Source organism: Daphnia carinata, chromosome 8 (assembly GCF_022539665.2).
Source record: "Daphnia carinata strain CSIRO-1 chromosome 8, CSIRO_AGI_Dcar_HiC_V3, whole genome shotgun sequence".
In the NCBI taxonomy this organism is placed as follows: Eukaryota; Metazoa; Arthropoda; class Branchiopoda; order Diplostraca; family Daphniidae; genus Daphnia; species Daphnia carinata.
The window spans coordinates 1,398,311-1,423,998 of record NC_081338.1 but is presented as its reverse complement, the minus strand read 5'-3'; the positions used below and the strand labels follow the sequence as shown (position 1 = coordinate 1,423,998).

General features: G+C 38.2%; 1 protein-coding gene across 1 annotated transcript; it reads right to left on the bottom strand.

Moving 5' to 3' along the window:
* Window positions 1-22,957: 22,957 nt before the first annotated feature.
* LOC130699203 (uncharacterized) lies at window positions 22,958-25,480 on the bottom strand. Its single transcript, XM_057521496.1, has one exon. It carries the CDS (start codon window positions 25,478-25,480, stop codon window positions 22,958-22,960), a length of 2,523 nt encoding a protein of 840 aa, XP_057377479.1.
* Window positions 25,481-25,688: the final 208 nt, after the last annotated feature.

Genomic DNA, 25,688 nt, shown 5'->3' with positions numbered 1-25,688 from the left:
AATGGACCAGAAGTAGCCTATCTAGGACAAAACCAATGGGCATTCTCGGCGTTGGGACCACGTAATGTGCTTTTTTCATGCCCTCCGGACAGTAAGCAGGTACCGTCCCAGCGCCTACAATTACCAGCAGTAGGATACTTTGAAGTTCCCCAGGGCTGCACAGCCCGCCCGTAAGGTTGGATCTTCCCGGCAAGCCTAGAAGGTACCACCACCGCCGCAGCCATATCAATCCAGATGCCGAATCTACCGGAGTTCCGGCCAAACATCACAAATTCAAAAACGGCAACAGTCATAAGTTTCCCGTCAACAAACACATCGCACCTCGACAAGTTAAGCAACATGTTACTACAGCAAGAAAAATTGGAAGCAACAGCAACGTTGACACATAATGAAATATTGAACCTGCTGGACATGTCGTCAACGCCAAGCCATGCGAACTATCCGTACGAATGGATAATAGCCTTCGTGGTCGTACTACTCAGCGTAGTCGGCCTAACAGGTTTTACCGTACGGCTATACACAACGAGGAGCGGCCGCCGAGGAACGACTCATTCGGACACAAGACACGGATATCAGAAGATCAAGCCAACGAATGTTAATTATATTTTTCTTTTGTTTTCTTCCCATACTGCTATCACTGTAATCTTTAGATACTACGGCAATCGGGGGCTATCGCCTTCAAACGGGGGAACCTGTCACATGGATTCTGAGGACATCCATGTGTCCTCCAACAAGTGTTTAGGACACCTCCTGCATCAGCATTCAACTCTTTTCCCTGCTTTCACTTCCGTAAGGTCAAGTATAGTTATCTAGTTGACCATCATACCGGAACAGCTTACCCCTTCTATGCACTTTCCAATCCAACGGTCACGTAGAGGATATCGACGTGACCATTTTCCTTCTACTTCCCGCGTAACCCATGACGGGTGGCGACCCTTCGCTTTAAATAGGAGGGCCTATGAATGACTCTGAGATCTCAGTGGACAGTTGTATTCGGAGTGTGGAGTGTGGCAGAGTCAATACACACTAAGCTTCGCAGTAAAGTCATTCGCCTAAACAACAACTTGCGAATTACTACACGTGCCGGTCAATACACACTATATTGTTTGAATGTAGTTATTAAACTGATTCTATTATACTATATTCACATTAAATCATTCTATAATACACGTATATTTGATACTGCTTGAATGTAGTTATTAAAACTGATTCTATTATACTATATTCACATTAAATGCACGTATATTTGATACTATTTGAATGTAGATAATGAAACTGATTCTATAACACTATGTTCACATTGAATACACGTATATTTGATGCTGTTTGAATGTAGATATTGAAACTCACTGTATCACACTATATTCACATTGAATAAACGTATATTTGATACTGTTTGACTGTTGTTATTGAACCTGATTCTATACCACTATATTCGCATTGAATGCACGTATATTTCGTGCTGTCTGAAGGTAGTTATTGAAACTGATTCCACAACACTATATTCACATTGAATACACTTATATTTGATACTGTTTCAATGTAGATCATGAAACTGATTCTATAACACTATATTCACCTTGAATACACGTATATTTGATGCTGTTTGAATGTAGACATTGAAACTCACTGTATCACACTATATTCAAATTGAATACACGTATATTTGATACTGTTTGAATGTAGATCATGAAAATGATTCTATAACACTATATTCACATTGAATACACGTATATTTGATACTGGTTGAATGTAGTTATTTAAACTGATTCTACTACAATATATTCACATTGAATACACGTATATTTGATTTTGTTTGAATGTAGGTATTGAAACTCACTATATCACAGTATATTCACATTGAATACACGTATATTTGATACTGTTATAGTGTAGTTATTGAAGCTGGTTCTATAAGCCTATATTCACATTGAATCACACTTTATTCATATCAAATACACGTATATTTGATACTGTTTGAACGTAGTTATTGAAACTGATTCTAGAACACTGTATTCACCTTGATTACACGTATATTTGATACTGTTGGAATGTAGATCATGAAGCTGCTTCTATAACACTATATTCACATTGAATACACGTATATCTTTAATGCTGTTTGAAAGTAGATATCGAAACTCACTGTGTCACACACTATATTCACATTGAATACACGTATATTTGAAACTGTTTCAATGTAGTTATTGAAACTGATTCTATAACACTATATTCCCATTGAATACACGTATATTTTATACTGTTTGAATGTAGATATTGAAACTGCTTCTATAACACTATATTCCCATTGAATACACGTATATTTGATGCTGTTTAAATGGAGATATTTAAACTCACTGTATCACACTATATTCACATTGAATACACGTATATTTTATACTGTTTGAATGTAGATATTGAAACTGATTCTATCACACTATATTCACATTGAATACACGTATATTTGATAGTGTTTGAATGTAGATCATGAAACTGATTCTATAACACTATATTCACATTGAAAACACGTATATTTGATGCTGTTTGAATATAGATATTGAAACTCACTGTATCAAACACTATATTCACATTGAATACACGTATATTTGATGCTGTTTAAAAGTAGATATTAAAACTCACTGTATCACACTATATTCACATTGAATACACATATATTTGATACTGTTTAAATGTAGATATTGAAACTGATTCTATAACACTATATTCACATTGAATACACGTATATTTGATGCTGTTTGAATGTAGATATTGATACTCACTGTATCACACTATATTCACATTGAATACACGTATTTTTTATGCTGTTTGAATGTAGTTATTGAAACTGATTCTATAACACTATATTCACTTTGAATACACGTATATTTTATACTGTTTGAATGTAGATCATGAAACTCACTGTATCGCACTATATTCACATTGAATAAACAAATATTTGATGCTGTTTGAATGTATATCATGAAACTAATTCTATAACAGTATATTCACATTGAATACACGTATATTTGATGCTGTTTGAATGTAGATCATGAAACTGATTCTATAACACTATATTCACATTGAATACACGTATATTTCATGCTGTTTGAATGTAGATCATGAAACTGATTCTATAACACTATATTCACATTGAAAACACGTATATTTGATGCTGTTTGAATGTAGATCTGTTTGAATGTAGATCATGAAACTGATTCTATAACACTATATCCACATTGAATACACGTATATTTGATGCTGTTTGAATGTAGTTATTGAAACTGATTCTATAACACTATATTCACATTGAATACACGTATATTTGCTGCTGTTTGAATGTAGATATTGAAACTCACTGTATCATACTATATTCACATTGAATACAAGTATATTTGATACTGTTTGAATGTAGATCATGAAACTGATTCTATGACACTATATTCACATGGAATACACGTATATTTGATGCTGTTTGAATGTAGATATTGAAACTTACTTTATCACACTATATTCACATTGAATACACGTATATTTGATGCTGTTTGAATGTAGATATTGAAACTCACTGTATCACTCTATATTCGCATTGAATACACGTATATTTGATGCTGGTTGAATATAGATATTGAAACTGATTCTATAACATTATATTCACATTGAATACGCGTATATTTGATGCTGTTTGAATGTAGATATTGAAACTCACTTTATCACACTATATTCACATTGAATACACGTATATTTGATGCTGTTTGAAGTAGATATTGAAACTGAATATATAACACTATATTCAAATAGAATACACGTATATTTGATAGTGTTTGAATGTAGTTATTGAAACTGATTCTATAACACTATATTCACATTGAATACACGTATATTTGATGCTGTTTGAATGTAGATATTGAAACTCACTGTATCACACTATATTCACATTGAATACACGTATATTTGATGCTGTTTGAATGTAGATATTGAAACTCATTCTGTAACACTATATTCACATTCAATACACGTATATTTGATGCTGTTTGAATGTAGATATTGAATCTCACTGTATCACACTATATTCACATTGAATACACGTATATTTGATGCTGTTTGAATGTAGATATTGAAACTCACTGTATCACTCTATATTCGCATTGAATACACGTATATTTGATGCTGTTTGCATGTAGATATTGAAACTCACTGTATCACACTATATTCACATTGAATACACGTATATTTGATGCTGTTTGAATGTAGATATTGAAACTCACCGTATCACACTAATTTCACATTGAATACACGTATATTTGATGCTGTTTGAATTTAGATAATGAAACTCACTGTATCACACTATATTCACATTGAATACACGTATCTTTAATGCTGTTTGAATGTAGATATTGAAACTCACTGTGTCACACTATATTCACATTGAATAGACGTATATTTGATGCTGTTTGAATGTAGATATTGAAACTCATTGTATAACACTATATTCACATTGAATACACGTATATTTGATACTGTTTGAATGTAGATCATAAAACTGAAACTATAACACCGTGTTCACATTGAATACACGTATATTTGATGCTGTTTGAATGTAGATATTGAAACTCATTGTATCACACTATATTCACATTGAATACACGTATATTTGATACTGTTTGAATGTAGATATGAAACTGATTCTATGACACTATATTCACATTGAATACACGTATATTTGATGCTGTTTGAATGTAGATATCGAAACTTACTGTATCACACTAATTTCACATTGAATACACGTATATTTGATGCTGTTTAAATGTAGATATTGAAACTCACTGTATCACACTATATTCACATTGAATACACGTATATTTATACTGTTTTTAGATGCTGATTCTTGAATTGAATACGTATATTTGATGCTGTTTGAATGTACATATTGAAACTGATTCTATAACACTATATTCACATTGAATACACGTATATTTGATGCTGTTTGAATATAGATATTGAAACTCATTCTATAACATTATATTCACATTGAATACACGTATATTTGATGCTGTTTGAATGTAGATATTAAAACTCACTGTATCATACTATATTCACATTGAATACACGTATATTTGATATTGTTTGAATTTAGATCATGATTCTGATTCTATAACACTATATTCACATTGAATACACGTATATTTGATGCTGTTTGAATGTAGATATTGAAACTCACTGTATCACACTATATTCACATTGAATACACGTATATTTGATACTATTTGAATGTAGATCATGAAACTGATTCTATGACACTATATTCACATTGAATACACGTATATTTGATGCTGTTTGAATGTAGATATTGAAACTCACTGTATCACAATATATTCACATTGAATACACGTATATTTGATGCTGTTTAAATGTAGATATTGAAACTCACTGTATCACACTATATTCGCATTGAATACACGTATATTTGATGCTGTTTGAATGTAGATATTGAAACTCACTGTATCACACTATATTCACATTGAATACACGTATATTTGATGCTGTTTGAATGTAGATATTTAAACTCACTGTATTACACTATATTCACATTGAATACACGTATATTTGATGCTGTTTGGATGTAGATATTGAAACTGATTCTATCACACTATATTCACATTGAATACACGTATATTTGATGCTGTTTGAATGTAGATATTGAAACTGATTCTATCACACTATATTCACATTGAATACACGTATATTTGATGCTGTTTGAATGTAGATATTGAAACTCACTGTATCACACTATATTCACATTGAATACACGTATATTTGATGCTGTTTGAATGTAGATCATGAAACTCATTCTATAACACTATATTCACATTGGATACACGTATATTTGATGCTGTTTGAATGTAGATATTGAAACTTACTGTATCACACTATATTCACATTGAATACACGTATATTTGATGCTGTTTGAATGTAGATATTGAAACTCACTGTATCACACTATATTCACATTGAATACACGTATATTTGATGCTGTTTGAATGTAGATCATGAAACTTATTCTATAACACTATATTCACATTGAATACATGTATATTTGATGCTGTTTGAATCTAGATATTGAAACTCACTGTATCACACTATATTCACATTGAATACACGTATATTTGATACTGTTTGAATGTAGATATTGAAACTCATTGTATAACACTATATTCACAATGAATACACGTATTTTTGATGCTGCTTGAATGTAGATCATGAAACTGATTCTATAACACTATATTCACATTGAATACACGTATATTTGATAGTGTTTGAATGTAGATATTGAAACTCACTGTATCACACTATATTCACATTGAATACACGTATATTTGATGCTGTTTGAATGTAGATATTGAAACTCACTGTATCACACTATATTCACATTGAATACACGTATATTTGATACTGTTTGAATGTAGATCATGAAACTGATTGTTTAACACTATATTCACATTGAATTCACGTATATTTGATGCTGTTTGAATGTAGATATTGAAACTCATTGTATCACTCTATATTCACATTGAATACACGTATATTTGATGCTGTTTGAATGTAGATATTGAAACTCACTGTATCACTCTATATTCGCATTGAATACACGTATATTTGATGCTGTTTGAATGTAGATATTGAAACTCACTGTATCATACTATATTCACATTGAATACACGTATATTTGATATTGTTTGAATTTAGATCATGAAACTGATTCTATATCACTATATTCACATTGAATACACGTATATTTGATGCTGTTTGAATTTAGATATTGAAAATCACTGTATCATACTATATTCACATTGAATACACTGTTTGAATGTAGATCATGAAACTGATTCTATAACACTATATTCACATTGAAAACACGTATATTTGATGCTGTTTGAATGTAGATATTGAAACTCACTGTATCATACTATATACACATTGAATACACGTATATTTGATACTGTTTGAATGTAGATCATGAAACTGATTCTATAACACTATATTCACATTGAATACATGTATATTTGATGCTGTTTGAATGTAGATATTGAAACTTACTGTATCACACTATATTCACATTGAATACACGTATATTTGATGCTGTTTGAATGTAGATATTGAAACTCACTGTATCACACTATATTCACATTGAATACACGTATATTTGATGCTGTTTGAATGTAGATCATGAAACTGATTCTATAACACTATATTCACATTGAATACATGTATATTTGATGCTGTTTGAATGTAGATATTGAATCTCACTATATCTTACTATATTCACATTGAATACACGTATCTTTGATACTGTTTGAATGTAGATCATGAAACTGATTCTATAACACTATATTCACATTGAATACACGTATATTTGATGCTGTTTGAATGTAGATATTGAAACTTACTGTATCACACTATATTATTCACTGTACTATATTCACATTGAATACACGTATATTTGATGCTGTTTGAATGTAGATATTGAAACTCACTGTATCACACTATATTCACATTGAATACACGTATATTTGATAGTGTTTGAATGTAGATATTGAAACTCACTGTATCACACTATATTCACATTGAATACACGTATATTTGTTACATCTGATTCTATAACACTATATTCAAACTGATTCTATTACACTATATTCACATTGAATACACCTAGATTTGATACTGTTTGAATGTAGACCATGAAACTGATTCTATACCACTATATTCATATTTAATACACGTATCTTTGATGTTGTTTGAATGTAGATATTGAAACTCACTGTATCACACTATATTCACATTGAATACACGCATATTTGATGCTGTTTGAATGTAGATATTGAAACTCACTGTATCACACTATATTCACATTGAATAGACGTATATTTGATGCTGTTTGAATGTAGATATTGAAACTCACCGTATCACACTAATTTCATATTGAATACACGTATATTTGATGCTGTTTTAATGTAGATAATGAAGCTAACTGTATCACACTATATTCACATTGAACATACGTATCTTTGATGCTGTTTGAATGTAGATATTGAAACTCACTGTATCACACTATATTCACATTGAATAGACGTATATTTGATGCTGTTTGAATGTAGATATTGAAACTCACTGTATCACACTATATTCACATTGAATACACGTATATTTGATGCTGTTTGAATGTAGATTTTGAAACTCATTGTATCACTCTATATTCACATTGAATACACGTATATTTGATGCTGTTTGAATATAGATATTGAAACTCACTGTATCCCACTATATTCACATTGAATACACGTATATTTGATACTGTTTGAATGTAGATCATGAAACTGATTCTATGACACTATATTCACATTGAATACACGTATATTTGATGCTGTTTGAATGTAGATATTGAAACGTACTGTATCACAACTATATTCACATTTAATACACGTATATTTGATGCTGTTTGAATGTAGATATTGAAACTGATTCTATAACACTATTCACATTGAATACACGTAGATTTGATACTGTTTGAATGTAGATCATGAAACTGATTCTATTACACTATATTCACATTGAATGCACGTATATTTGATACTGTTTGAATGTAGACCATGAAACTGATTCTATACCACTATATTCACATTTAATACACGTACATTTGATGCTGTTTGAATGTAGATATTGTCACACTGGACTTTACTTTGTTAATGAAAAAAAAAAATTAATGTATTGAATTTAAAAGGGGAAAATACAAAACATAGCAAACATAAAGAATAACCACTTTTCTACTTAACTTCGAACGTGAAGAGAACTGTAGGAGAACTTGAAGGGAACTTTAAGAACTTCAGAACTGACAAGAACTAACTTAGGGCTAAAAATGTAGGGGCTTTTATACCCTTCGTGTAGAATATACGCCCCATCTCTAGGGTTACATGAATTCTAGGGATAACTATCTTTTACTAATTATTGGCGTGTTGCAGCATCCTTTTCAAGAGAAGCTGCATTGTACGCTATTCAAACGTTGGTTGTCACGTCTTTTCAGAAATGACAATCACGTCACTATTTCCCCTCGCGACAGGTCCCCCTTCTTCAAGACAGGCGACCCGACTGTACTAATAATCATTAGAAGGTAATCAAGGACATAAACAAATGGTGGGGAAACCCGTGATTTTCCAAAATTCATCATAAGCTATAGTAATGAGAAAGCATACAAAAGAGCGAGGTCGCTTCATTAAGGTAAAGGAAGGACTATAGTAAAAGTCAAGCATACGATAAAGCGCGGTCGCTTTAGAGAGGTTATTGAGCTTTTATCGAAAAGGCTAGCGCTACGGAAGGGATACAAGAATAAGAAAGACGGCTATAATTAGTAATTCACTTAAAGGTGTGAAAAAAGGTAAACTTCAACGTTATGATGTGTAAGAAATTCAACTGCTGCCTTCCGTCTTTAGTTCGTTTCTTGCTTCAGCCAAAAAATGTTCACACTTGATTTCATTCTTCAAAATCTTCGCTTTGTTGAAGTAGTTATAGGAACTGGTTTGGTCGTTTTTCTCCATACGACCGTGCGGAGTTTTTGGACATCTACGCAAGAGTGTGTCAAGATAACATTGTTCTTGGTTATCCATTATTCGTCTCGGCTCCATGGGCTGATGACTATTACTACAGGTAGTAATCTTTTTTGATTGTTTTTTCAGTTCCACACTAACGTTTCTCTCTTCTTTTTTAGCACATATCCTGGGTATGCGAAATACAGAGACCATTTTTCACATTTTCATGCCCGTTTTCTTTGGTGGGTGGAGTCCGATGAGGACATCTACCATCCAACTCCTCGCCGCTCTGATTTTTACAGAGAGGTGACGCAAGCTGAAGTGCAAGCCAGGGTAGACGCTCGGCTTGTTTGGCTTGAGGTTTTGAACGCTCAAGCAGAGGAACATGAAGCTGAAAACAACTATTTTTTAGATTATCCCGTTAACCGAGGAGCATAATTGTACATTTTTTGTTCTTTGACAATACACTTTTTTCACTTTAAACACAGCAGTTGTTTTTTTTTTTTTTTTTTTTTTTTTTTTTTTACTTTATCACTAAACAATTTTGTTTTTAGAGATTTTCAGTCTCCATTTCATCTCTCCCGCCGTCTCCGGGTGGAGCGCTGTCGCACCTCTCATGAGCAACAAGACGCTTATGAAGTGTGTAGTATTTAATCACTAGGAACACTATTCCACACACTAAAAGGATGTTGAAAGCCACTAACTCGTAAGGATAACGAGTAAGGTAAAACTCTTTTTGTTTTTCTTTTTCCAAAATTAAGTTTTGAATTTGCTCTCCAGTCATTTCAGATGACAACGTTGCTTGTGCGTTGCGATGGAGCAGCTGACTGATTATGTCCACAGACGTAGTGTTTTCTCGTGGAAGCTCGACGAAAATGTCCTTCTACCTTCGGCTTCTTGGACATCTTGTGCAAAGATTTTCACTGTTGGAAGAACAACTGCTTGCAGTTTTGGTGCCGTTACACTTCCTTCCATGCTGGCTGGGAATACCCATTCTTCGGTTCGAGCGGTGCATCCCAAAGGTATTTCAAACATTCCTACTGCTGGTAATGTTGTTGTTCTTAAGGGTGGCTGCTCTCCTCCTGCTGGACAGGAAAACACAATCTCGTGCGGCTTTGTGGCTGAGTAGACCCATTGATTGGATCCCATGTAAACTACTTCGGGTCCACGCCAGTCTGTGAACTTCTTTTTACATTGTGTGTTGATTCGGGCCGAATCGTTTAAAAAGACAGCCATTGCACAAGATTTCCGAGCTGTTCTCTTGCTGATGCCGGTATGGAATTTACACAGTGGTCTTCCTATTTTACTGCAATCCTTTACATCTTCTTTGGACAATTCTAGATACGTTTCCAGGTCGGCAGACACTGCAAGGTATTCTGGTAGATTTCCAAACAGCACACCATGCGTTCCATTGTCTGTAGCTGCCGGGAGGTTGATGATTTCGAAGAGCTTGTACTGCTGGGCGTGATCGAAGATAGGAACATGTATGAAGAGACGAAACGAGTTTTCCATGGCTGCCACGGTGACAGTTGATTCTCGGTAGGCGACCCAAAGTTCGTCGCTGGAAATAGACCATCCTCTTGGTAATTGCTCGTTTACCATTTTAATAACTTTATTGAATCTTGCTGGAGAGACAATTTGTGGCGCCAAATGTCCGTTAGCCAACAGACTAAAGCCGACGTCGAGACTATCGGCAAATTGTTGCAACCACAGCAAGATCTGATACATCGCTTCAAGTGTTTCGTCCAATTGGAGGTAATACTCGAAGTGATTTAGTACTAGTTGTCCTATGTTCCCTACTGTCTCTATGAGGTGTGTTGTAATATTGCTTAGTACAGCATACTCGCCTCGTAGCTCTCCGATAAGTTTTGCATTTGTTCTAGACTCCCAAAGTGATTCATTCACTATTGTTGCTTGTTTATCAATAATGTGGATTACTTCTCTTTGATCTCGAGAAACAAGTTGTATTTGACTGTTTAACTCTTCTAAATCTTTTTGTGTTGATACCCCAAACAGCCATTTCAGGATTGATCCTCCACCGTCAACGAGACTTCGACGGTTTCTTTGGTTAGGATTTAGAGCCTTTTTGGTGTTTGCCAATCGTTCTGCTACATTCTCCATTCCTTTCAGGATTGTCTGTGTTCTGCTGGTGATTCTTCTGGCTGCTATCTGCTGTGATCGTAAGCCTGTATTCTTCCACTTTTCTGCAACTTCCTGTTGTTGAAGTATCTTTTGCTTCAGGTATGCAGTCGCTGTATCGGCTACTCCCAAGTCAAGATCTGTTACGATGGTCCATGAAGATTCACTGAACGCGACATCGGTTTTTGTTTGAATATTGCATTTTGCCTTAGGATTAACGAATTGCTTGACAGCGGCCCAATCAGAAAAATGAGGAACGGCACCAACAGAGTTAAATATCTGGTTGGAGGTCTTCTGCTACGAGTGGGTCTTCTAATTGACGTTGGCGCACTTACTTCCGAAGTGGGCGTGACCACGTCGTTTTCTTCGATGTCTGGTGATTCACCGCTCTGTTCAACTAGTGTTTCTTCTGGATCAGCCTGAGTTTGTGGATGACTTGAAGCAGGTATCTCTTGTGTTTCTTCTTCCTGTTGATTTTCATCTTCTTTCTCTGAGACTTCTTCGGTGATGCCAGGACGTGGCACAGCTTCATGGAATGATTTCATTCGCACTACGTGGACGATATCTGTTTTTCCTCGGCCCGTTGCCGATATCACTTCATAGTTCACTGGTGTGGTTTGTCTCAACGCTTTGAATGGTCCTAGCCAACGATGTAGAAGTTTTTCTGATTTTCCCACTTTACGCACAGGCTTGTAGACCAACACTAAATCTCCTTCTTTGAATGACAATTCCCTATGGCGTGCATCGTAAGTTTCTTTTTGCTTTTGCTGTACACGCTGCATTCTAATTTTCACTTTTTCTCTAGCTGCTGCTAAGTCAGTCATTAGGCGATCTGCATATCCCATTGTTGCTTCCTCTTCTTCCAGCAATGGGTTTGGATCTGCTTCCAACTCCAAATCAATAGGAAGTCTGGGTTCACGTCTGTAGAGAAGGAAAAATGGTGAGTATCCAGTAGACTCTTGTCTAGCCGTGTTATATGCGAAGCACACGTACTGCAAGGTTTCATCCCAATCTCGTTGATCACTGCTGACGTACATTGACAACATTGCGGCTAACGTATGATTCATTCTCTCCACTGCTCCATTTGCCTGGGGGTGATAACTGGAAGTCGTCTTGTGGTTGGTGAGCAGTTTCTTGACGACAGCTTGAGTTAGCTCGGCGATGAAGCACTTTCCCCGATCCGTGATGATTTGTTCTGGAGCCCCATGGCGCAGAAAGATTTGTTGAACGAAGAACTCTGCCACGTCATCTGCCTTTCCAGTGGGCATAGCTTTCAACTCTACCCATTTGGTTAGGTAATCTACTGCCACTATAATCATTCTGTTTCCTTTTGTGGAGAGCGGAAATGGCCCTAGGAGGTCCATTCCTACTTTTTGAAACGGTCTTTCCACTTTAATGCATTGTAGAAGTCCTGGAGGTTTGTCTGGGACTCCTTTTCTGCTCTGACAGTGTACGCAACTCTGCACATGACGAATTATGTCCAGTGTCATCTTCGGCCAGTAGTAACGATCACAAATTTTTTGTAGAGTGCGACTGATTCCAAGGTGACCGGAAACGATGTCGTCATGGTAGACGTATAGGATTCTTTCACGATACTCGACAGGTACGCACAATCTTCTATAACTTTTTCCATTCTTTATAGTTTCTTTGTAGAGTTTGCCATCGTTGATCACAAAATTTTTCACTCTTGCTTTTCCACTTTGGATTTTTTGAATTAGCTGATTCCAATTACTGCAGGCATTTTGCTTGTCTGCCAGGGACTCGTTTTCTTCTTCAGCGAGTGTTAGGTCATCAGTTAGTGCCCCTATGACGACACAGCGGTCGTCTTCTTGCTCCTCTGTCTTTGGTAGTGGATTTCTTGAAAGACAATCTGCGTTGTCGTGCGTTTTTCCACTGCGGTATACGATCGTGATATCGTATTCTTGTAGCGATAAGCTCCAACGTGCTAAACGACCTGCTAGGTCTTTTTTGCTCATCAACCAACATAGAGCTTGATGATCTGTGACGACTTTCACTTTACAGCCCCACACAAAACATCTAAACTTGGAGAGACACCACACTAATGCAAGACACTCTTTTTCAGTTATGGAATAGTTCACTTCCGATTTAGTCAGTAAACGGCTGGCGTATGCGATGGGACGTTCTGCTTCATCTATGCGCTGGGCTAGTACACCTCCTATCCCGTTACCACAGGCGTCAGGAAAAATTTCCATTGGCAAGTCATAGTTGGGATGGGCCAAAACTGGAGATGATGTAAGCGCTTTTTTCAGGGCAACGAAACTGTTTACCTGATCTTCTCCCCACACAAACGAAATTTCTTTCTTCGTGAGTGACGTGAGTGGGCGAGCGATTGAAGCAAAACCTTGGATGTGACGTCGATAGTACGAACATAGGCCCAAAAAACTTTGCACTCGTTTAACTTTGTTTGCTGTTGAATGGCCTTCACTAGGTGATGGGAAGTTCGAGACTGCCTCGAGCTTTTCAGGATCTGGTGCTAGACCATCTTTTGAAATCACATGTCCCAACACTTTTAGAGTGTGCTCCAAGAATGAGCATTTTGACCACTTTAGTTTCAAACCAGCTTTCACAAGGCAACTCAGCACTAAGCGAAGACGTCCCAAGTGTTGTTGGAATGTTGCTGATTAGATTATGACGTCATCCAGGTATATCAGACATGTTGTCCAGCGGAGTCCAGCCAAAATAATGTCCATGGCTCTCTGAAAAGTGCCTGGGGCATTAGTTAGACCAAACGGAAGAGTGCGAAATTGGTACAATCCATCTGCAGTGATGAAGCCTGTCTTCGGTCTATCACTGCTAACCACTGGAACTTGATGGTATCCAGCTTGCAAATCCATGCTTGAGAAAAACGTAGCCCCTTCTAGCCGACTCAGTGTAGCGGCTATACGTGGTAAGGGGTAGGAATCTTTAACTGTTACCGCATTGAGCTTGCGATAATCCACACAAAAACGCCAAGTGCCGTCTTTCTTCTTCACCAGGACCACTGGGGAAGACCAAGGGCTGTCAGACGGTTCAATTACTCCTCGACGTAACATTCCTTCCACTTGATTTTGGACTACAGCTCTCTCTTTCCAAGCACTTTTGTAAGGGAGTTGATGTATTGGTGAAGCTGTTCCAGTATTAATGTCATGTTTGACCACTGCACAGTATCCCAAATCATCTTCATTTAGTGCAAAGCAATGGATAAATTGTTTAAGAACTTTTTGTGTTTCTTCTTTTTCTTCTTTTGTTAGACCCGTTCCAATTCTTCCTTCTAGGTTTTCTAATAGTTGCTTTTCATCTCGATTCAAATCTTGTTCCTCAAATGAGGTGTCCAATGCTAGGATTTCTTGGCTTGTTTCTATTTCTTTTGTTTCGGGATGTTCTTCTAACGTCCCTAACGTAACTCCTTTTTCTAGCCAAATTGTTTTCGGAGACAAGTTAGCAACAGGGATGTTTTCTAAATCTTTTTGTACCAATGCATGACCAGTGGATAGGCTACTAGTCGCTAGCAATGACTCTGAGGGTGTCACAATGCAGGAACCTTCCATCTTGCTGGAAACTGTTGTTGAAACTTGCTTGATTGAGTATGCTGGTATCTCTTGACAATCTCTTGTAACCAGTTTACTTTCTTTGACTTCTTCTGTTTGAATAAGCGAAATTTCAACAAGTGGTGACTTTCCTGTCGTAAACGACAATTCTTGTGATACATAATCAATGTGAATAGCTTGAAATTGTTGTAGGAAATCATTTCCTAGTAGTAGTTCAAAACCCGACATTGGCATGACTATCGCGTTTCCTTTGATAGTTTTACCCTTGTGGGTTACTACGATGTCAGCTGTACTCTGTGGGGACAGAGTATGGCCATTTACAAGGCGAATTTTCGGTCCACTCTGTGGTTTTTCCACGAACTCTGTTTTTTTCAATAATTCAGGAGAAATTACTGTCACTGCAGCTCCTGTATCAATCAACGCCATTGCAGTTTCTTTACCGCACTTCACTTTTTCTTTAATCAATCTTGCAGGGTTTAGATTCAAAATGTAGTCTTCTGGCCCATTTTTGTTTTCTTCTGGCAACACCAACTCTTGAACCATTGAGTTTATAGATGGATTCTCTTTTGAAGTTGTGCCTGTCCCAGCGTCCTTCGCTGGGCCCCTATACTGCTCAGATTCAGGGTTTCTGAAACACAGTTTCGGGCAATGTGTCCTGCTTTTTTACAGTAAAAGCACTGTGGCTTACCGCGTGTTGTGCGTCCTTTAGGTTTAAACGGCCCTCTTGGTTTCGGTTGCTCTTGACTGCCTTGTTTAAACAACTTTTCACAAGTTTCTTGAATTACTTCACGCATTGTCTTTAAAAGATCCGCTTGTTGATCCGGATAGACCACCGAAAGGTTTGGAACTTGTTCAAACGACTTTTGTGGTTCCGCCATGGGATCCTTCCATCCTCTGGCTTCTGACATCATCGATTTCTCCGTATAGACTTTTGCCAGTTCTAAGAATTCTTCACACGTTTGTGGCTTCTGAGGATAGATTTTTCTAAAAAGTGCTGGTCGAAGGCCTCTAAACAAATGCTCTAGTCGGTGGACTTCCGACATGTTGGAGTCGACCAGTCTGCATAGATTAAGAATTTCGTAGTAGTATCTGGTGGTCGGTTCATCCACTCCTTGAGTTCTACTTCTTAGTCTAGTTTCTTGGAAAAGACCATAAGAATTAGGCTGAAATTCTTTCAAAAATACCGAACGTAGACCGGGAACTGCAGGTCTTGCTTGATTTTCTCCGGCAGCCGGCTGTGCTGCCACATCTTGCCAGTCGTTTGGCACTCTTGCACACAAGAACCAATTTCTTGCAGCATCATCCAAGTACATGCAAAAATTATTACGTTTGTCCGCGTCACCCCAACCATTGTGGGTAGAGATAGTCTCGTAGCGCTCTAACCATTGACGAGCGTCTTCCGTTGGGCTACCTCGAAAAATAGGTGGACTTATGAATTTTCTTACAGCCGCCATGACTGTTTCTTGCAATTGTCTTGGAGCTCCAAAAATGTGTTGTCCTATCGTAGGAACAACCGGGTGCGTGGGTTCTATTAAATCTTCTTCAGAGTCAGAACTTGATTCTAACTGTCTTGCGAGATTTTCAAACCCTCTCTGGCGAGTCGTCTCTGTAGATGACGTCGCTAAATCTTCTCTTGACGTAGAAATTTCTGAATCTTGTGCCTCGTTAGTTGCTGTGGTCTCGTTACCAGACAGCGCGGTGGGCAAGTCACGAAGCGGGTGCAATCGTCTACTTGGATCCCGGGGGCAACTAGGTAAACGTGAGCTATTCTTCTTCTGCATCGACTATCTTTAAAGCAGCACTAATTCGTTAACAACGGGTAACGAGCTGCATCTCCACCAATTGTCACACTGGAGTTTACTTTGTTAATGAATTGTATTGAATTTAAAAGGGGAAAATACAAAACATAGCAAACATAAAGAATAACCACTTTTCTACTTAACTTCGAACGTGAAGAGAACTGTAGGAGAACTTGAAGGGAACTTTAAGAACTTCAGAACTGACAAGAACTAACTTAGGGCTAAAAATGTAGGGGCTTTTATACCCTTCGTGAAGAATATACGCCCCATCTCTAGGGTTACATGAATTCTAGGGATAACTATCTTTTACTAATTATTGGCGTGTTGCAGCATCCTTTTCAAGAGAGCTGCATTGTACGCCACGCCAAACGTTGGTTGTCACGTCTTTTCAGAAATGACAATCACGTCACTATTTCCCCTCGCGACAATATTGAAACTCACTGTATCACACTATATTCACATTGAATACATGTATATTTGATACTGTTTGAATGTAGATCATGAAACTGATTCTATAACACTATATTCACATTGAATACACGTATATTTGATACTGTTTGAATGTAGATCATGAAACTGACTAGTATATGGCGTACCGTCCCAGGATGGTAATAGGTGAAGTCTAGTATTAAGTGTCTGCTCTCGTTTTCTCCCTGCATGCAGCTCCCCCCCCTTCTTCCACCCTCGGCTCACGATTTGCCATCCGTCTGCTTTTTCATACTGACTGCAATTTTATTCCAGTCCTTTTAAGTTCGAAAAATAAATGTTGAACTCTTGCCGGTGGCAGTTGGAAATTTGTTCAGGTTTTCGAACCTTACTCCAGGTATTTGAATGTCATGCGGTTCCTATTCGACCAATGGTAAGAGGGACGGAAAAGGAGAAAGCAAAATGTTAAGCCTAGCCAGAGTCAGTTGAAGTTTTTACTTCTTTTCTGTAATAAATTCTTACACAACTTGTTCGTTGTTATCTGATGATGGGCCAAGAACGAATCGGCAAACGAACGATCAGTCGTCAGTTGGTCAACAACGTTGATTTAGCATTACGCTGATGAAATTGCAAAAGCTTCTATTTAGAAATCGTACTCATTGAAGTTTAACATGTCCCCTTCTCGTAGGCGAACAATTTCCGAGATCCACTGTAAAATGCCAATTGTGGTCGGGAGCGTAAACGTTACCTGAAGCAATACTGCAATAATCGAAAATAAAATGAGAATACTGGATGTTGTCACTTGCTCGATTGTGAACCCTGTTAATAGATATGTTGACAGTCAAGAGCTTGCAGCTAAATGTTTAACTCGTTGACTGTTGATACGCACCTCAAACGTAAGACATCGTTTCTCTAGAAGGCATAATAGTTCCAGAAGATTTAATTTCTCTGCCGTGTAATTGAAAACAAAGCGTGATTGTAAAATTTTCAGCGAGCACATGAATGTAACGTGTCACTTGTTGATATGAATTTGTAAGTGAGTTTGCAAATTTCAGAAAATCGCCATTAGTTTTGAAATATAGGCAGTGTCCTATTATGGAACTACAACATCATTGTTAAAATGGAATGGATCTGGAGATGCAGCTAATTTTTTTTTTTTTTTTTAAATTTGTTTTTAATTTATTTTTTATCAATTTCCATTCCATAAGGTACCTGTTCAATAATAAACATTGCAAGCTTTAAGTCAAATGTGATTTGTTGAGTGCTTCGAAACTGCGAGTTAGACATTTCTTTTGGTTGATCAGCAGTCCATCCTCGCGCAGCTTTTCACTTTGAAAGTTGCGAATGAAAGTATGCTTCAGAAATTTGCAGGATGCAACTCAAACATATGCTTCGTTGGTTCACCTGTAAACAGGAGAAAATTTGTGATCTTCAGATTAAGCCACCGTCTTCTTTTTAATCTTAACAACAGTCACATAGAGAATGAAAACAATAACGCATGTTAAAATAGAACTGAAGTGATAAATGCAGATCCCCGTTGGTTGAGGTTTGAACGTTGAGGTTTGAACGTTGTTGGTTGAGGTTGGTGGAACTTGTTGAATGCTAAAATCTGGACGTTTTCATGAGGCAACTGTTGACAAATGAACACAGAAAGCTTTAAATCAAAGGTGATTTGTCTAGTGCTTTGCACCTTTGAGTTTGAAATTTGTTTTCATTAATCATCAGTCTGAACTGGAACGGAAATGGAGAGCCCTATCCCATGTACTGGTTTGACAAAGTTGAACGCCGTTGTTTGATTTAGCGGAAGTTGTCAAATGCCAACCTCTCCACGTTTCAGTGAGGCACCTATTAGCAAATAACCAGAGGTAGCTATAAATAAAATGTCACTTGTTGAGTGCTTGACACCTGTGAATTTGGTATTTCTTTTAGTTGATCAACAGTCCGTCCTCGCGTAGCTCTTCACTTCGAAAATTGCAAATGGAGTGTGCCTGTGAAAATTGCAGTATGCAATTCAACGAATTCTTCATCTGTAAACATGAGAACGTGTGTGATCTTCAAATTAAAAAAACGATTTTTTGAAAACGTAAACAACAGCCAAACGGTAAACCAAAACCACAAAGTATGTTGAGAAAGAACTGAAGCGGAAGTGTATATCCTTTACCTGGATGGGTTGGCAAAGTTAAACTCTGTTGATTGAGGATGGTGGAACTCACTGCATGCCAACATCTGCACGTTTCAGTGAGGCACCTGTTAATAAGTAACTACTGAAAGCTTGAAATGAAACATGACTTTTTGAATTCTTGACACCTGTGAGTTTGTTGTTTCTTGTAGTCGATCAGCAGTCCATTCTGGCGTAGATCTTCACTTTCAATGTTGCAAATGAACTTGGCCAGTGAAATTTGCAGAATGCAAATCAATGAATGCCTCATCTGTAAACGTGAGAAAATTTGTGATCTTCAAAGAAGTCACTATGTCTTTGTGTAAACGCATACAATAGCCAATTGGTAAACAGAAGCACCACAACACTTTAAAATGGAACTGATGTGGAAATGCACAGCCCTTTACCTGAAATGTGTCGAAAAAGTTGCACACCATAGGTTGAGAATGGTAGTACTTGTTGAACCTCAATATCTGCCCGTATCAATGAGGTTTCTAATTACAAATGAACATTGAAAGGCTTACGTAAAACGTGACTAATTGATGCTGCTATCTACCTATGCCGATGATATTTCTTTTAGTGGACCAGCAATCCATCCTAATATTGCTTTTCCCTCTCGGAGTTGCAAATGAAGCGTGTCTCCTAAATTTGCAGATTGCAATTCAAGGGAATGCTTCACCTATAAACGGGAAAATTTGAGGATTTTAGATGAAGCCACTGTCTGTTGGTAAATTAAAACAGCAAAGCAGTGGAAGAAAACATAAACGCACGTTAAAATAGAACTGAAGGTAAAAATGCTCAGCCCTTTCATCTGGAAGGTGTTGGAAAAGACTGAATTCTGTTGGTTTATTAGGGTATTACTTGTTGATTGCTTAAACGTGCATGTTTGAATCAGCTACCTGTTGACGAATAAACCCTGAGAGCTTCAAGTCATACGTGACTGGTTTAGTGCTTTGCACCTGTGAGTCTCACGGGTTTGTTGTAGTTTAGTAGGAGTTTAGTTTAGTTTTGGCACCCTTTTCGCAAGCCCAGACGTCAAGGAAAACCCATAACTGTTATCACCTGGTTAAAAACTGTTATTACCTGGTTGTAAACGCGTTCTAAAAAATTGGCTTAAAGAAATCGGTTACCCTGGTCAGTTAACAGCTGAGAATACCGAGCTCTTTCGCCTGGAAGATATTGAAAAAGTTGAGCGCAGTTGGTTTAGTGTGGCGGAATTTGTTGAATGCCCGCTTCAATGAGGCACCATGAGGCACAAAAAATCACTGAAAGCTTTCAATAAAACTTGACTTGTTTGAAAGTTTAATACCTGTGCGTTTGGCATATCTTTTGATCGGACAACAATCCATCCTTGCGTATTACTTCACTTTCAAAGTTGCAAATGAAGTGGGCCTGAGAAATGTGCAAAATGCAACTCAAGTAATACTTCACCTGTAATTAGAAAATTTGTGTGATTCACATGAAGCCACACTATCTTTTTGTGAACGTAAACAGTAGTCTATTGCTTACCATACCATACCAACACCTGTTGAAGGAGAACTGAAATGGAAGTGCAGAGCTCGTTCACCTGAAATGGGTTGACAAAGTTCAACACTGTTCGTTGAGGAAAGTGGTTCCTTTGGAATGCTTATCTGTGCAGGTTTGAGGTACCTGTTGAAAAATAAATGTTGAATACCTTAAGCCAAACATGTCTTGTTAAACTTTATGTAAAAGATTACTATCGTGCACCAGTAGTGCTGTACACCTATAAGGTGGCATTGCCTTTTGTTGATCAAATGTGAGTGAAAGAAAATTGTAATCTTCAGGTGATGCCACTGCCGTTCTGGAATGTACGCAACAGTCAATTAGTCAACACAAACATTGACCCATCTAAAAATAAAACTGAATTAGAAATGCCAAGCCCGTTCAACTGGACAATGTTGAAAAAGTTGAACAACGTTAACTTGAGGGTAATGGAACTTGTTGCAAGCTAATATCTACAAATAAGTTATACAAATTTGAATGTAGGATGTTACCTGTTTAAATGAGCAGGGAAAAAACATTTTCTAGTACAACACATCCAATGGCTGACTTTTGGGAGAGCTAAGAGACATCAAAAGAAACCACTGGCAACTGAATTATCACCTGTTTAAATGAAAATTATATTGAAACAAACAGAAATGTTGAATTTTGGAAAAAATTGTGGTATAAGAAATCGCTTACCATAGTTAAAATAAGACAGCAGGACGTTTTTGTCTACGTCGTTTGGTAGCTGAATTTCGTCTGACGTCAATGTGTCAATGATGGTGAAAACGGATTGCTAAAATGCGGAATGTGGTGATTGGAAATGACTAAAAAAAGGGAAAACATAAAACGGGAAAAAGCTAGCTTAGCCGTAGGCAGGTCGAACCTTTTTTCAGGTAGTCGAACCTTTTTTCAGGTAGTCGAACCTTTTTCAGGTAGTCGAACCTTTTTCCAGGTAGAAAAAGAAACACGTGATGTCAATACGACCAATAATAAAACGGATGGCAAAAGGGAAGGAAAAGGTTAAGCTTAGCCAAAGGCAGTTTAAACCTTTTTTCAGGTAGTTGAAACTTTTTCCAGGTAGAAAAAAATCAGGTGACTGCACACGAACCAATCACTGCGTGCTCACGCCGTTAGGTTTTTCGGACAAACACACAGACAGATACACAAACAAACTCCACCCACAAATAGACCTTTGGCTTTTATAAAGAGAGTAGACTAGTATATGGCGGCCCGTCCCAGGACGGTAATAGGTAGAGTCTAGTTTTAAGTATCTGCCCTATGGTATTGTATATTTCAGCGATTTCTGTCTTCTTATTTGATTTTTGCTACCTATTTTTCGTTTTTCTCTTGTTCATGTACAACAACCGCCTGATGAAAATAAAAGAAAGGTTAATCCCAGTAGGAGACACTTGAACCCTTTTCAAATAGTCAAACCTTTTCCCCCATAGTCGAGTGTGACGTAGATTTTCATTCGTACTGATGGCGGAAGACGATGGAAAGAGGGAAAAAAAGGCTAACCCTAACTGGAGGCAGATTAAGCCGTTTAGCAGGCAGTGGAACCTCTTTCGCAGCTAGAAAAAAAAAATCACTTTTCATCTATTCAATCATGTATAGTGTGCGCCTACCATTTGTTTCGTCAAAGAAAATAAATAGACAATTCACGGTTGAGCGCCTTTGGGAACTGCCCCCAAGGCCCTGCCCGTGCTCCTTATTTGGTCCGTAAACCGAGGCGGAATTTAGTTCCTCTTTTTTATGTTTGTCGATATCAATGGGTCGTTGATTTTTTCGTTTTTTGGCGGCTTACTACTAAAGAAGAACTTCCTTGTAAACAACGTTTTTGGTGAATACCTTGTTTTTCTCTTCTGCCGTAGAATGCGGAAGATTTCTAAGCAGTTTGCCTTGTTTCTCGGTTTCTTCGCACTGAACCTTGACACCTTGTCTTGACGTCGCCCGCGAGAATGCAACGTAAAGCTGTCCATGGCTAAAAACGGCTTTCGGAAGGTAGATCCCAACTCGGTCGAAGGTCTGTCCCTGCGACTTGTTTATGGTCATGGCAAAAGCCACAAGTACAGGGAACTGCAACCTCTTGAGTTTGAAGGGCAAGTCAGAGTCGGTGGGAGACATGGACATCCGTGGGAGGAAGACATTGTGCCCTTTGTGTTTCCCGGCCGCGATTTCTGCTACAATGAGGTTCTCGCGGAGTGCCTTGAGGATGAGCCTCGTGCCGTTACAAAGTCCCTGTCGCGAGTCAATGTTCTTTAGGAGAATGACGATAGCTCCTATTTTCAGTTTGAGTTGGTGCGTAGGTAACCCAGACACGTTGAAGGTGTTTAAAATTTCTGGAGGGTAGTTGGATATTTCTTCTGGGTCCTCTGAATCGATGGTGTCAATACTTTTGCAGACTTTAAGTGCGCCAGGCATCTCTCCAATAATCTTGTCGTTGATCCTGAGACAATCTTCGTTCTTGGGGCATAAGATAGCTCGGTTACAAATTTGTTCAGTCACGCCTTCGTTTAAGAGATCCGATGGATTTCCAAATACGTGTTCGATCAAAGTTGTTCGAATGTTGAGAAAGTCTTGCGGAATTTCGATGAGTTCTGGGTCATTGAGTCGCGGTGTTTGTTGCAAGGATCCGTCTCCGAGTCGAATAAGCCAATCGGCGAAATCTTGACTACTGGCTTCGGTGCGCATGTTCTGCACTAATCGAAGCTGTCGGAAAAGATGCCAGGTAGCGTTGTTGATGATGGTCGCTTCCATGACTTTGACTCTGTTTCCGTGTCTCACAACGGGCAAGCACTGCCTAAAATCCCCACCGAGCAAGAGAACTTTACCACCATAGGGTTCAACACCATTATTCATGACGGTTTGGAAAAGATGATTGAGCGCGTCGAGGGCGTGGTTGGTTTTCATGGTAGCTTCGTCCGAAATTATAAGGCTGGCGTTCCTGATCATTTGCGCACTGTAGCTTCCTTCTTCGATTTTCGACCTTGTCGTCTCTGTTATTGGAGGGTAAATCTTAAATTGAGAATGGTAAGTTGACCCGTCTAGCAACAAAGTCGATGCGATCCCTGTTGAAGCCACTGCGATGACTTGCTTTCCTTGGCCTTGTAGGACGGTTATGAGGGTGTTGTAGAGAAAAGTCTTTCCCGTTCCTCCAGGACCATCCAGAAAATACTGTCGCGGATGTAAGTTGTCGACATCGTTAACGGCAGCCATTATTTGATTAAAGGCAGCGCGTTGCCCGTCGTTGAGTTGAGCCAGCAGCATTTCGCCAATCATTCTCTTTTCTGTTCGAGTGTTTTCGTTGTTTTCTTCTATCTGAACATCGATCATTTGGTTTATCAGATAGAAATCAGGAATAGGCAAGGAGAGATCTTCCATGGTCTGATTGTGGAGACGTAACTTATCCTGAATCCATTTCAACGTCAAATTCTTGGCCACGTTGACTTCGAGTCCGCTGTTTATGAAGTCTTCCATCAGATGGGTCAGGTTGGTTTCAAAGAGATGCAGAGCGTCAGAGGGATTGCAGAAGAGGCAAATGTCGACAAAGAGCTGCCTCAGCTGAAGAGGCATTTGAAATGCTGCCGCTTCTTCCATGGCTCTAGCCCAAGCGATGTCATCTTCCAACAAATTCCAAGCTATTGCTGCAGCTTTGAATGTAGGATGGACAACCTGGTCAATCGTTCGAAGATCTTCGAAGCTCGTTGGCCCCTTGACGTTGATGAGAAGCAACCGAAGGCAATAACGTTCAACTTGCCGTACGCCAACCGTGTATAGGCGACCGATGATCTTCGCCCTTTTCGCCCGACGTTTCCACGAATTGGTTTTCTTGACGAAAACGTAATGGTGGGGTATTTCTCTGTAGAAATATTGACGGGCGTCTTCATCGATGCAATTCAACTTGAAGTAAGCAGTCAGGTTGGTATCTCTCGAGGCGGCATTCATGGCGGCTTGCATTTCGTTTCCTGGCTGGAAAAAGACGGGCTGTTCTCGAGGCAAATGGACGGCCAGGCGATAGATGGCGTGCGAACGGTCAGAAAGTGGAAACTTGAATATTCGCCAACAAGCTTCTGGGGCGCTGACGTACCGCGTATCAAGATGGGATGTTATTTCGTCCCACTCCACCCTGGGTTTGTCCCCGTCTTCGAGCTGATATGTTCCCACTTTTTGATCTATTTTCAGACAGTCATACCCTTTGTAGACGTACTTGAAGATGTACTTGACGCTGACGATGGAAGCGCAATATTCGAGGTTGATGTGGGAATCAAACTTGAGCAATAACCAAGGGTTGTAGGGAACAACCCATCTGTTGTCCACTGTGAAATCCATCTGTCCTCGTTTCAAGTAATGTACAACTCCTGTATCTCGTCGCCTATAAGTAGGATAGCCGTTGTCGTTGACTATGGTCTCTTGGCTGTGTTGCTTTGGGAAAGACTTTGAGCATCGTTGATTAACCCACATCCATGTGGGCCATGACGATTTTATACAGTCTCGATGCGTAGTTCTTTCTGGAATTTCTGCGCTGATAGTTGCATCG

Bases quoted from the DNA above. Each gene is read 5' to 3' on its own strand.
- LOC130699203 (XM_057521496.1), bottom strand. From the start codon at position 25,480: ATGGATTTCACAGTGGACAACAGATGGGTTGTTCCCTACAACCCTTGG.